The sequence below is a fragment of the Phocoena sinus genome, chromosome 9 (assembly GCF_008692025.1).
Source record: "Phocoena sinus isolate mPhoSin1 chromosome 9, mPhoSin1.pri, whole genome shotgun sequence".
Classification (NCBI taxonomy): domain Eukaryota; kingdom Metazoa; phylum Chordata; class Mammalia; order Artiodactyla; family Phocoenidae; genus Phocoena; species Phocoena sinus.
Genome location: NC_045771.1, coordinates 51,400,254 through 51,413,892, shown reverse-complemented (window position 1 = coordinate 51,413,892; position 13,639 = coordinate 51,400,254). Strand labels below are relative to the sequence as shown.

The following is a 13,639-nucleotide window of genomic DNA, read 5'->3' as shown; positions in this document are numbered from 1 at the left end:
ACCCCTCCCATTACCTAATACCTAACTTAAAAAAATAATAATAAAGTGCTAACAAGGTCAATGACACAGCAATTAGGAGGTTAGAGATCTTATGGGAATTATTTCCAGAGGGTTTCGGTGAAAGAGAAGTCTCCAGTCAAGCTTCAATTTTAAACTTTAGTAGCAAAGACTCAGAAAGGAAACCATGGCACTTGTAACCTAAACTGTTGTAATATTGCGTCCAGAGAGAGAAAGTGGATGGCTACGAACTGGAATGGGGGAAGGAAATTTTTTCACAAAATACTCTTTCTCATCTTTTAAATTTTATAGATGCATTAACAAAAAGGCAGTGTGGCAAATCAGGTGTTAACCAGTTAGCAGAGATGCTCAAATTTTCTTTCTATAGCACCTTCTGACTTTGGAATAAATAATTTAACAAAATTAATCCATTTAGGAAATATTTGCAGCCTTATTTATTCTTCAGAGCAAGCCATCCCTTCCCAAATTCAAAATATAATAAACTGAATACAGGAACAACCCCAAACTGAAAAAAAAAGTCAGCAATGTAAAATTTCAGAAATAAAATTTAAAGCTTCAAAAGCAAAAGAACCCTCTGCTGTCTAGAATCTGATAAATAACCGTAAATATTTAATGTCTTGAAATACATGAGGCATTTCAAATGGCCATGGAATGCGCTAAAGGAAAAATTATAGCAATAAACAATGGTGGTGGCCCAGACAAAGACTGAGGATTTTGAAAGGAGAGAACAACTAAGTTATCCTCCAGAATCTTGAATTTTGAAGTCGACAAACGGCAGTTATTGTTCAGAGGTGAGAGGCAAGAACATCAAGTGGTACAGTTGCTTCCAATGAGGCCCAAGTCCAGGGCCCACTTTTGACCTTAACAAGCATTTACAGTAGTTCCTGAATAAAATAAATTATACCATTACACAAAATGACAGAAGTCAAATATATGAGCATATTACCTTGCCAGAAAACAAAATTTCCAGACTCAGCGTGACATGCAGAAATAGGTGGATGGTGGCTGACCTGATGGAAACAAAGGCAAAAAAACAATTAACTTTTGTGCTCATGAAATCCATTCTTTCTCCCTTGCACTGAGATGTAATACGATTGCAGCGTCGAACTGAACGGAAACTTGTTTAGTTTCCCTTCAATAAGTCTGTCCTGAAGAGGGTGCTCCAGACATAGTCAGCTCTGTCTTGCTCAAATATGTCAGGAAAAAGCCTGTGAATGGAAGCCTCCAGAAGCCTGGGGAAACAGCAGCCAAGTGGTGAGTGATGAGGGTAGAGACGTGTTTTGAAAGACATGAAAACAAAAGCAGAGATGCAAGCGCTGCCCACTTATAAATCATCTAATCTGACATTAGCTGCCAAGGTCAAAATCAATGCTATTCTGAAAGTACCCACAAACGTTTTAATTAAGATGTCAAATAGTAGAACCTTTTAAATGTTACGTAAATATTCCTAAGCAACACACAAATGCTCTTTGCCTCAGCAGATTTTACTCTTTTGAAAACTGCATCACATAGTCCAGCCACTTTTTATTAAATCACTGACGAGAAGATGAATCCAAGATAGTTTTTTTTAAAAAAGAATGTTTTTATAAAAAAAAGAGCTAAACAATTATGGAAGAAATGTTAGTCAACTGCTAAGAAAAAATTTTTGTTCATTCTTTGTTCATAAAAATATCTTGAGTAAATATGCAATTACATTCTAGAAAAGAGAGTCCCTTGTAACAGAGACTGTAGCTCATTTCCCTGCCTTTTATCACTGAGGTCATTACTTCTGTTTTATTCACCAATGAAGAAGCTAAAGAGAAAATGACTCCTCAGTTAATTTCCTCATTATCTCAGTAACATGCAAGGCACGAGAGCAGTATATGCGCTGTTATCATAATTCGGTATTAGTAAAACCAGAGTAATGCTGCTAGCGGCGTTTACAGAAATTTCTCTGACTTAGCTGGTTCTTAGCAAAGGTCTCTTACATTTAGGGCATTTGGGCCAAAGCCATCATATTACACATGAGGAGACTGAAACTAGAAAGACTAAGTAATGTTTCCCAAACACACTGATAGGGAAGAAGTAGAGGTAAACCCCAGCATTTTTGGTTTACAGATGGTTTTCAAAAAAGTTTCAAAAAAAAAAAAATCCTTAAGCAGCCACACCCTGTTTTCAAACATATCTTATCAAGAACTCAATATACTCAGAGCCAGGCTTGAGGTGAACAGGTGTGGCAGGAAGTGGAGATGACCAATCCACAACCACTCGCCTTGCTCTGGACCCTGGACTGCAGTGAACACGGAACACAGTTTAAGAACCACTTCTGTGGCCCTCCTCCAGGTGGAGAACGGCAGGGACAGGATAATCGTGAGTCACACCACACACACGTTCAACTGATGGGAGTGCAATGGTACCAGCCTGGCTCGGAGAAAAGTAGAGACAAAGATGTCAACAGGGCAGGCATCTTTCAGGTCTTGATGAGCATAAATCCCAGATCCAATATGAGGTGGGAGGTGCACATTTACCGTCCCTTGATGGCCTTAATTCTCAGAGGCCTCTTGAGAATGTGAGCCCCCTCCCCGTGCCTATGTGCTTTTCAGCTCAAACACTGACTTAGAGACCTCACTCCTAAAATGCAACTCTCTGCGTTCCTTCATCTTCTTCTTTTTCAGTCCAACCCCCTGAAGATACTTTATATCACAAACAGCTACACCCCTGTTTTCCCTTCTTTTCCCACTAGCTCTCAACAAAAACAGCGGAGTTAACTTTTAAACCTCAGGATCATATAAAACTAAACTAGGGCAAGACAACACCAACCCCTCACTTCTTCGCTCTACCTGCCCTATCCACCCCCGAGTGGAGGGGAGAGGAGCTATGGAATGTTCCCCTGTCCCATAATGTAGGCATATTTTAAAGTAGATTATTATAAAGTAGATCATATTCATTCCCAGAAATTATATAGTAAAAAATGTAAAGATCACAGCCTTTATCAAGAATTTGGCATTTTATAAGTCTGGCTAAATATAAACATCAAAGCAAAATACAATATATAAAAACTATAAACTCTTCTGTAATAATTTAAAATCCCATAATACAAGGATAAATATACTGTCCATATGAATTATAAAAGAAAGCCTATCATACCATAAAGTATACATATGTCCCATAAAATGCTAGTTTGACCTTTTTTTTTTTTTTTTTTTTTTTTTGCGGTACGCGGGCCTCTCACTGCTGTGGCCTCTCCCGCTGTGGAGCACAGGCTCCGGACGTGTAGGCCCAGCAGCCATCTTCCCGGACCGGGGCACGAACCCGTGTCCCTGCGTCAGCAGGCAGACTCTCAACCACTGCGCCACCAGGGAAGCCCTAATTTGACCTTTTAAAATGATTCTGTCAGATTAATGAATCAATGCTTAGCCAAGTGCCTTTAGATGGGTCCAAGGGCTGTTTTCTGGATGCATTAATCTCAACATTGAAATATCAGTGATTTGGCTTCTTTCTTTCCGGCTTAAAAAGGCCTTTGGGAGTGATTTATTTGGTGCACATGGCTTTTCAGAAGTTTACAAAGCTTTCCAGGGAAATTAAACTGATGCCTTATTTTTCTTTGATATATTTCCTCACAACAGGTTATTTATTCATGAAACACTTCTGAAGCCTCTGCCACGTGCTGCATGAGTTTCAGAGAGTGAGGGAGAGCTTCTGAAGTCCCACAGATCTAGAACCTAACGGTGCAATATCCTCTACTGGCTGTATGACCTTGAGTGTGTTTTAAAACCCTCTGGGCCCCAACTACCTCATCTGCAAAAGAGGGCTAGTACCACTGACTTTGCAAACCCAAAAAGATAACACGTGGAAAGTGCCAGGATCATATGCTGGTATGGAGTAAGCAGAGATTAAATTTTAACTTTTTGTCATGAGTGGTACTTCCACTTAGCTCTCACGGTCACCTTGCGTCTTCATTACCCTTATTTTATAAATTAGGAAACGGGTTCTTTCCAGTGAAGAGCCTGCCCAGTGTTACACAGTTAATCAGTGATGAGGGTAGTGTTTTAAACCCAGGTCCTCAGACTTCAAATCCAATGCTGTTTCCTGCGATGCCTCAGCTGCTCCTCAATGACTGCTCTCAAAGTTGGGCTCTGGTCCCTCCCCAGAGCCTCGGCACACCATTAAGGTCCCATCTCATGGATACTTGGAGAAGGAATCTTCTGAGTCTGACCTTTCCAACCTCTCTCTCATTTATTTCTTTGTAAAATGAGGTCTGAGAATCCCTCTGGCTTCAAAATGCTATCATTCTAACATCTGTTTTCTTTGAATCCTAGCTTCAGAGGCGGCAGTGGATGCCAGCCAACTGGAGAAGATTCTGTTAAGTCTTTGATTAATTTTAATACCCATGGAAAGGGGGTAATTCACAGTTAATCATTTAATCTTTGTTGACGGTAATCTCTCTAAAATCTACTGGAATAGAGAATAATGTGCACAATCGAACCTGTGTTTGCTCGTACGGGATTTGGTTGAGTTTCTCTTCTCATTACATTGTAGCCCAGGCATAGAAAGGCACTAGATTTTGAGTCTGAACTGATTCAGCCCCGCAGTAGACGCTGTCTGTTAGTCTGCTAGCTAAAGCCACTTTAGACTACTTTTTTAGTATCTCTCTCCATCACTTCCTCTCCATTCCAATCAAATAAGAGCAATTTCTGACTGGTAAGGATTCTCAAACATTCAGGAAATTAGTTTACATGGTTTTTATTGTGCAAATATTTATATGTATCTTTTTTTCTACAATCCCATAGTCAATGAGTTCCCATGGTAGTTAAGAATTCTTGTAATTTATTTGTGTATCTGAGGTCTTTCTTCACCCTGACCTAATCATTTGTGATTGATGCTTTGAGAATGCACTTTATATGAGGTGGGTGGTAAGGAGAGGAGAATATGGGTCAAGAGTGCATTCAATATGTGTGTATTTTGTAGGTTTTTCTTCTTCTGATTTAGAAAAATAAACCCTTAAATACATCAATTCTGCAGCTCTCCAGAGGCATAACTATAGAGTCCTCCTAGTTCTGGACGCGTCTCTAACCATGAAGCGCTGCTCGTGGAAGAGAGAACAAGTGGCAGGTCAAAAATCACCCACGGAGGGGACCAAGGCATTCATCAAACATTTGCTGATTGCCTGTGATGTGTCAGGCACTGTCTTAGTCACTGTGGATACAATGAGAAACAAAAGAAACAAAAATCTTTACCCTCCTGGAGTTTACATTTTAGTGCAGAAGTAGGTGAGACAGACTATTAAACAAATAAGCACATAATCTGTCAGTAGTAAAGGAGAATAAAGCAAGGATGAGGATGGAGGATGGCAGATGGTCAGTGGAAGTATCATATAAGACAGGGTAGCTGGGGCAGGACTCTGTGATAGAAACCTCTGAGGCTAAGAGAAATAAGGCAGTTAACCACACGGATAGCTGGGGGAAGTATGTCCAGATCAGAGGACACAGCCACTACCCAGGGCTGACAAATGCCCGATATGTTTTAGGAGAAGCAAAAAGGCCAGCATGGGGCTTCCTTGGTGGCGCAGTGGTTGAGAGTCCGCCTGCCGATGCAGGGGACACGGGTTCGTGCCCCGGTCCGGGAGGATCCCACATGCCGCGGAGCGGCTGGGCCCGTGAGCCATGGCCGCTGAGCCTGTGCGTCTGGAGCCTCTGCTCCTCAACGGGAGAGGCCACAGCAGTGAGAGGCCCGCGTACGGCAAAAAAAAAAAAAAAACAAAGCCCAGCATGGCTAAAGCTAAATGAGTCAAAGTGGAAGGAAGCATGATATCTGGGGGTGGCATGTTGCAGGGCTTTGTGGGCCATAGCCAGGACTTGGGATTTGATTCCAAGTGACTGGGGAAATCGTGAGAGCAATCACTCTGGCTGCTGAGTGCAGAATTGGCTATGGAAACAAGAGACCAGTTGATGAGTCTATCGCAATAAGCCCAGTCATTGATGCCAATGGCTTGGGCTTGGTGGCCAGCACCAGTGGGGTGGCAGTGAAAATGGCTGGTTTTGGAAGGAAGATCCTAGGATTTGCTGATGAATAGGACGTGGATTATAAGAGAAAGATATTAAGGAGGATGCCAAGGATACTGGCCTGATTTTGGGGAAAATACAGTTGCCAATTATTTTCTGTTCCCCTAAGTTCAGAGTTAAGCACTTATTTGATAAATACATGGTTTCTTTAAAAAAAAAAAAAAAAAACAAAAACCAAAAACTACATTACGTAATGACTTGACCTAGAAATGCAGAAGCACTGGTTTAGTCACCTTACAGTTGACTTATTGCTTATTTTATTTGAACAACTTGAATTTCTCCTGATAATGTCTTTAAACAAGCTGCCACTTTAATCAGAAGTAAATAACCCTGCCTACTACTAGATGAAAGAACTACTCAGACGGGTGATGTGGATGTGCAACGGGGTGGGGGTGGGGGAGTGATAAGTAGGGTATTTTTAAATCCAGCCAAGAATGTTCAGAGTTCTGATGAGTAACAGAAAAGGAAGAAGGGCTGAACCCATGAAGCAAAAGATAAAAGACTTCAACTGAATCTCCTACATTTTAGTAACTCAATAACTCTGCTCAGCTCTGTTGCCAGAAACTCAACAGTAGTGGCTGGGTGGGTAAATGGTGAAGATGGCTTGAGCAGTGACCTGACAACTGAAGTTCCAGGTAATTAGGAAAAGCCACTTTTAGGCAATAGCTTAACTGCTTATCCTTTATAGACACCAACTTCTGTACTTTTGTTCCCAAAGGTACAAAACAGAGAAGCAAAGCAAACTGAAATGAGTTTTCTGACCCATCCAGTCCCTGATGAAGCTCCACCCAGGCTGCCCGAGAACCGAGGATCCTGCCGGCAGGATCCTCGGTCCCTGACAAGGCAAAGGAAGTCCTTTCCTTCTGGATTACCTTGGAAAGAAAGGAAACTCTTCCCCTGACATGGTGGAACAGTCAGAGGTTAGCACATATGACGGGAATGTTTATGATTGATTCCTGAATATTCCTTGTTCACAAAGGCCACTGCCCAGCCCACAATGGGAGTTGAGAACAAAGCCCTACGTGAGTTTGGAGGATGAAAGGTTTATGTGACAATGAGAGGCAAAACCCCAGAGTCTGAACAGTGTACAAAAGGCTGTTTTCACATCGGCAGCTGATGACTCCGGCAGCTCTGAGCACTAAACCCACACAAGAGACACCAAAAAAAAGGTGAGGGAGAGAGGATGCTGGAATAGAAACAGAGGGTGCAGCCGAGGGCCACTGGAAGGTGCCGATGGGCCTAGGCGTCGGTTTCCTCACCTGTAACTGATCCTCACCCCACTTGCCACACAGGGGTATTATGAAGATCAAATAAGGTCCCGCACAAGTTTGAAAAGCATAAAGCACCCTGCAAGCATAATACTAGTTAACTGATAGGAGGAAAACTTGAACAGCAAATGCTTTCTCTCGTTTCTGACTGCACGAGTCATTTTGCTCCTGCATTTTTGGGTCTTCTACATGAGATACACGGTAAAGGGGGCAAGCTTCCACATAGCTGAACTCTGCGCAGTAGTACTCACTTCAACTTCCTTAATCACCGACGACTCCAAACATCCCCATACCCACCAAAACCACAAGCCACAAAACCTAAGGGCTTGGAGGAAAGGGGTAGACATCACTTTCCAAATCACCTGACTCTGCTGTCTAGAAAACTCAGTAGAAAAGCTGAGTTAGCTTTGTTTCTTTCCAGGTCCTTTCACTTGGAGATACGATTTCCATCAATGTCCTCCTCAGAATAAAATTCAACCCCAAAATCCTAATTCGGGGTCCTGTTCAGTTTATTATTAGTCATTCAGCAAGCTCTACTTATTGTAGAGAGATACAAGAAAGCAAAGAAGCCCCAAACTCTGAAAGCGGAAGTCCATCACCTACACCTAATAGACAAGGGTAGAGTCACGCTGTCTCCGTAACAGAACATCTCCTGGGTCAGAAGCAGAAGGAGCCAGACTGGCAGGTACCAGCATGAAACAGAAAAAATGCTCTGGCACTCTCTTTAGATGTGGTAAATTAGAAAGCCTTCATGCACAACGGGTCGCCAGGTCAGCATAACCAACAGGGGCGAGAGAGGGAATGGGGGAGGCTGAACTGATGTTTCTCCTGCTGGCTGGGAAAGGAGGGCCCTGGTCAAAACCCTTTTCACTTCTGCAGCAGTGGACAGCCTGCCACATTGAATTAAATAGCCACCTCTCCTTCTCACTGTACACTTACCTGATGACTACAATTCTGTCTTCCTAAGTAGTCTATGGGGAAAGCATCACTGGTCAGGCTGACCAAAGCCATCTGGTCCCCATGGCAGGTCTATTTTTCATGCTAAAGGCATATAGTAGCATTCTGGTTTACATATGTCTCTTATACCCTTAGCTAGTGTGATTCTGTCCCTGAGAGGCTCATCCATTCTCAGGTATATTTAAAGAATCAACTGTCTAGCCCATCAGGCTAAATTCAAGACAGATGAAGTGGCTCCCTCATGATCAGGACTAGTGGTATCCCCATGGTGAAGCCAGCTGTGAGGACTCCTGGGTGCCTCATGGCTTGCTTTGTGTCAGAGACTCACCAGTGACATTATGCCACCTTCAAACCACCTGAATCAGTACAGTAGATATAGCACATCTTATTTCAACACTCCTCTAAGTGTTTTTAACACTGTGTATTAAAAAGCATTTTAAAAGTTGCCTCTAAATATAAGAGCAATAACCAGGTACTGAATGTGCTTTATATATCAGTGTGTTATTTCACTTACCCTTCCTGCAACCTATGAGCTAAGCGTGATCATTCCTATTTTACAGATAAAGAAACAACTGAGTTTCAGAAAGTTTAAGTAGCTTATACAAGGCCACACACAAAGTGGTGGGGTTAAGATTTTAAAGCAGGTCCATATTACACCCAGCACGCCCTATGCTACTAACAACGACCAGATCCCTTTCTTGCTTATTTCCTTAGGATCCATTTCACGGAACTAAAGACTAACTTATGTAATGCTCTTTCTGTCTGTGTGCACATGTGCCCAGGAGCTCTGCTTTCTCTCTCCCTGCCACCATAGTGGAACTATGTGCAGATCCTGAATCAGCCCTGCCCCATCAAGGGCTAGTGGGATTGAAGCTCAGCTTTACACAAGCTCACGTTACTACTCTTTTCTTCTACCTATTCATCCTGTCCTGATTGTCTGCTGTAGTTTGGAGCTATTTTCGGCCTTTGTTTTTTCACATGAGTGCATGTAATACCATGGTAACCAAATTATATTTTCATTTATTCACATTCCATTTTAGATTTACTATTTAAATAACCCAGTTGAATTTGAATCAGATTATCTTACCCTTTAACTACTGATTTAACCCCCTACCGCCCCAATATCAGTGTTTAATTTCTCGTTTCAGCTGCTAACTGGAAAGCGATTGAAAATGTGCTTTGGGATTACTGTATAGTCATTTTCCTTTGAGTTTCAGAGAACGGTGTTCATAATTCACAGTTAAGACAACCACCATCTTCATAAGTCTCTCAGCCACACAACCCTCCCGTTCCTACTCCCATAATACCAGTCCACTGATAAACAAGGCAGCAAGATAACAGAAGGAAAATAATGTTTTAGCAACCCATCCCTTTTTCCTCAGTTTTCTAAGAATTGAGAGGGGTGAAATGTATCAATGATGTTTCATGTTCCCAGGCTGACATTTAGGGATATACAGAGGGTAGACACACTCAGGTGCTGCCTTAACAAGATGGGAGAGAAATGCTCTTTATTTTCAGGCAGGATGTACTCTATTTTAGCTAAACAATTCTTTACTGACAGAGGTTTTTGATGTCCCCAACATTCCACTATGGCAAACCATGCTGTCATACGTCAATAACGACAACAAACCTTCATATAACACTTTATACTTCAAGTATAACTGCTCTAAGTGCTAGTGAAAGGGAGAGCTGAGATTTGAATCTAGGCTGGCTGACTCCATAGATACTGTTCTTGAATATTATTCTCTGTTAACTCAGGCGGGAAGGGTCTTGTGGAACCTCCTCAGGGAACTCAAGCTACGTAAGCATAAGGTATGTCCATCCACTGCATAAGGGACAGGCGTTCTTGTCTGCCCCCAGTTCCCACCCACTGCAGTATCCCAGCACCTGGAACAGTGACAGGCAGGTGGTATAGTCTCGAGAAATATTTATGGATGGAATGAATAAATACACGAATGAAGGATTCCTCTTAAATTAAAATCAAGAATAATGTGTTTATTTGGTGCTGCCCCTTCTGAAGGGGGTGCTTCTGCTCTAAAAGGATGATTCAGCAAGCTAGGGTGCACACTTCCAATCTCTAAGCTGCAGCTGGGCAAATGCTTCGTGCTTTAAAAGTCCATCCCCACACACTTATACCACAGAAGTCCACCCACTGGAGTGAAGGTTCTGAGCCCCACGTCAGGCTTCCCAACCTGGGGATTGGGCAACGGGAGGAGGAATTCCTAGAGAATCAGACTTTGAAGGCAAGTGGGATTTGACTGCAGGACTTCAACAGGACTGGGGAAAACAGAGACTCCACTCTTGGAGGGCACACACAAAGTAGTGTATTCATCGGGACCCAGGGGAAGGAGCAGTGATCCCAGGGGAGACTGAACCAGACCTACCTGCTAGTGTTGGAGGGTCTCCTGCAGAGGTGGGGGGTGGCTCTGTCCCACCGTAAGGACAAGAACACTAGCAACAGAAGTTCTGGGAAGTACTCCTTGGCATGAACCCTCCCAGAGTCCCCCATTAGCCTCACCAAAGAGCTTGGGTAGGCTCCAGTTTGGGGTCGCCTCAGGCCAAACAACAAACAGGGAGGGAACCCAGCCCCACCCATCAGCAGTCAAGCTGATTAAAGGTTTACTAAGCTCTGCCCATCAGAGCAACAGCCAGCTATACCCACTACCAGTCCCTCCCATGAGGAAACTTGCACAAGCCTCTTAGATAGCCTCATCGATCAGAGGGCAGACAGCAGAAGCAAGAAGAAATACAATCCTGCAGCCTGTGGGAAAAAAAAACCCACATTCACAGAAAGATAGACAAGATGAAAAGGCAGAGGGCTATGTACCAGATGAAGGGACAAGATAAAACCCCAGAAAAACAACTAAATGAAGTGGACATAGGTAACCTCCCAGAAAAAGAATTCAGAGTAATGATAGTGAAGATGATCCAGGACCTCGGAAAAAGAAGGGAGGCCAAGATTGAGAAGATGCAAGAAATGTTTAACAAAGACCTAGAAGAATTAAAGAACAAACAAACAGACATGAACAATACAATAAGTGAAATGAAAAATACACTAGAAGGAATCAATAGCAGAATAACTGAGGCAGAAGAACGAATATGTGACCTGGAAGACAGAATGGTGGAATTCACTGCTGCAGAACAGAATAAAGAAAAAAGAATGAAAAGAAATGAAGACAGCCTAAGAGACCTCTGGGAGAATATTAAATGCAACAACATTCGCATTATAGGGGTCCCAGAAGGAGAAGAGAGACAGAAAGGACCCGAGAAAATACTTGAAGAGATTATAGTCAAAAACTTCCCTAACATGGGAAAGGAAACAGCCACCCAAGTCCAGGAAGGGCAGAGAGTCCCATACAGGATAAATCCGAGGAGAAGCACACTGAGACACATGGTAATCAAATTGGCAAAAATTAAAGACAAAGAAAAATTATTGAAAGCAGCAAGAGAAAAATGACAAATAACATACAAGGGAACTCCCATAAGGTTAACAGCTGATTTCTCAGCAGAAACTATACAAGCCAGAAGGGAGTGGCATGATATACTTAAAGTGATGAAAGGGAAGAACCTACAACCAAGATTACTCTACCCAGCAAGGATCTCATTCAGAGTCGATGGAGAAATCATAAGCTTTACAGACAATCAAAAGCTAAGAGAATTCAGCACCACGAAACCAGCTCTACAACAAATGCTAAAGGAACTTCTCTAAGTGGGAAACACAAGAGAAGAAAAGGACCTACAAAAACAGACCCAAAACAATTAAGAAAATGGTCATAGTAACATACATATAAATAATTACCTTAAATATGAATGGATTAAATGCTCCAACCAGGGCTTCCCTGGTGGCGCAGTGGTTGGGAGTCCGCCTGCCGATGCAGGGGACATGGGTTCGTGCCCCGGTCTGGGAGGATCCCACGTGCCGTGGAGCGGCTGGGCCTGTGAGCCATGGCCGCTGAGCCTGCCCGTCTGGAGCCTGTGCTCCGCAATGGGAGAGGCCACAGCGGTGAGAGGCCCGCATACTGCAAAAAAAAAAAAAAAAAAAATGCTCCAACCAAAAGACACAGGCTTGCTGAATGGATACAAAAACAAGACCCATATATATGCTGACTACAAGAGACCCACTTCACCTAGGGACACATTCAGACTGAAAGTGAGGGGATGGAAAAAGATATTCCATGCCAATGGAAATCAAAATAAAGCTGGAGTAGCAATACTCATATCAGATAAAATAGACTTTAAAATAAAGAATGTTACAAGAGACAAGGAAGGACACTATATAATGATCAAGGGATCAATCCAAGAAGAAGATATAAAAATTCTAAATATACATGCACCCAACATAGGAGCACCTCAATACATAAGGCAACTGCTAACCGCTATAAAAGAGGAAATCGACAGTAACACAATGATAGTGGGGGACTTAACACCAATCGACAGATCAACCAAACAGAAAATTAATAAGGAAATACAAGCATTAAATGACACAACAGACCAGATAGATTTAATTGACATTTATAGGACATTCCATCCAAAAACAGCAGATTACACTTTCTTCTCAAGTGCACATGGAACATTCTCCAGGACAGATCACATCTTGGGTCACACATCAAGCCTCAGTAAATTTAAGAAAATTGAAATCATATCAAGCATCTTTTCTAACCACAACATTATTAGATTAGAAATCAATTACAGGGGAAAAAACGTAAAAAACACTAACACATGGAGGCTAAACAATACGTTACTAAATAACCAAGAGATCACTGAAGAAATCGAAGAGGAAATTAAAAAATACCTAGAGACAAATGACAAGGAAACCATGACGATCCAAAACCTATGGGATGCAGCAAAAGCAGTTCTAAGAGGGAAGTTTATAGCTATACAAGCCTACCTCAGGAAATAAGAAAAATCTCAAGTAAACAATCTAACCTTACACCTAAAAGAACTATAGAAAGAAGAACAAACAAAACCCAAAGTTAGCAGAAGAAAAGAAATCATAAAGATCAGAGCAGAAATAAATGAAATAGAAACAAAGAAAACTATAGCAAAGATCAATAAAACTAAAAGCTGGCTCTTTGAGAAGATAAACAAAATTGATAAACCATTAGCCAGACTCATCAAGAAAAAGAGGAAGAGGACTCAAATCAATAGAATTAGAAATGAAAAAGGAGAAGTTATAACAGACACCACAGAAATACAAAGCAGCCTAAGAGACGACTACAAGCAACTATATGCCAATAAAATGGACAACCTGGAAGAAATGGACAAATTCTTAGAAAGGTATAACCTTCCAAGACTGAACCAGGAAGAAACAGAAAATATGAACAGACCAATCACAAGTAATGAAATTGAAAGTGT

The 13,639-nt window shown here is 42.0% G+C and overlaps 1 protein-coding gene across 2 annotated transcripts in view; it reads right to left on the bottom strand.

The window, feature by feature from the left end:
• The window catches only part of OSBPL3 (oxysterol binding protein like 3), a 206,624-nt gene that overhangs the window by 19,421 nt on the left and 173,564 nt on the right, over positions 1-13,639 (bottom strand). For both annotated transcript variants that reach the window (XM_032642739.1, XM_032642740.1), the window contains one exon: positions 965-1,028. In XM_032642739.1, coding sequence (XP_032498630.1) covers positions 965-1,028 — 64 coding nt within the window. The remainder of the gene's footprint in view (positions 1-964; positions 1,029-13,639) is intronic.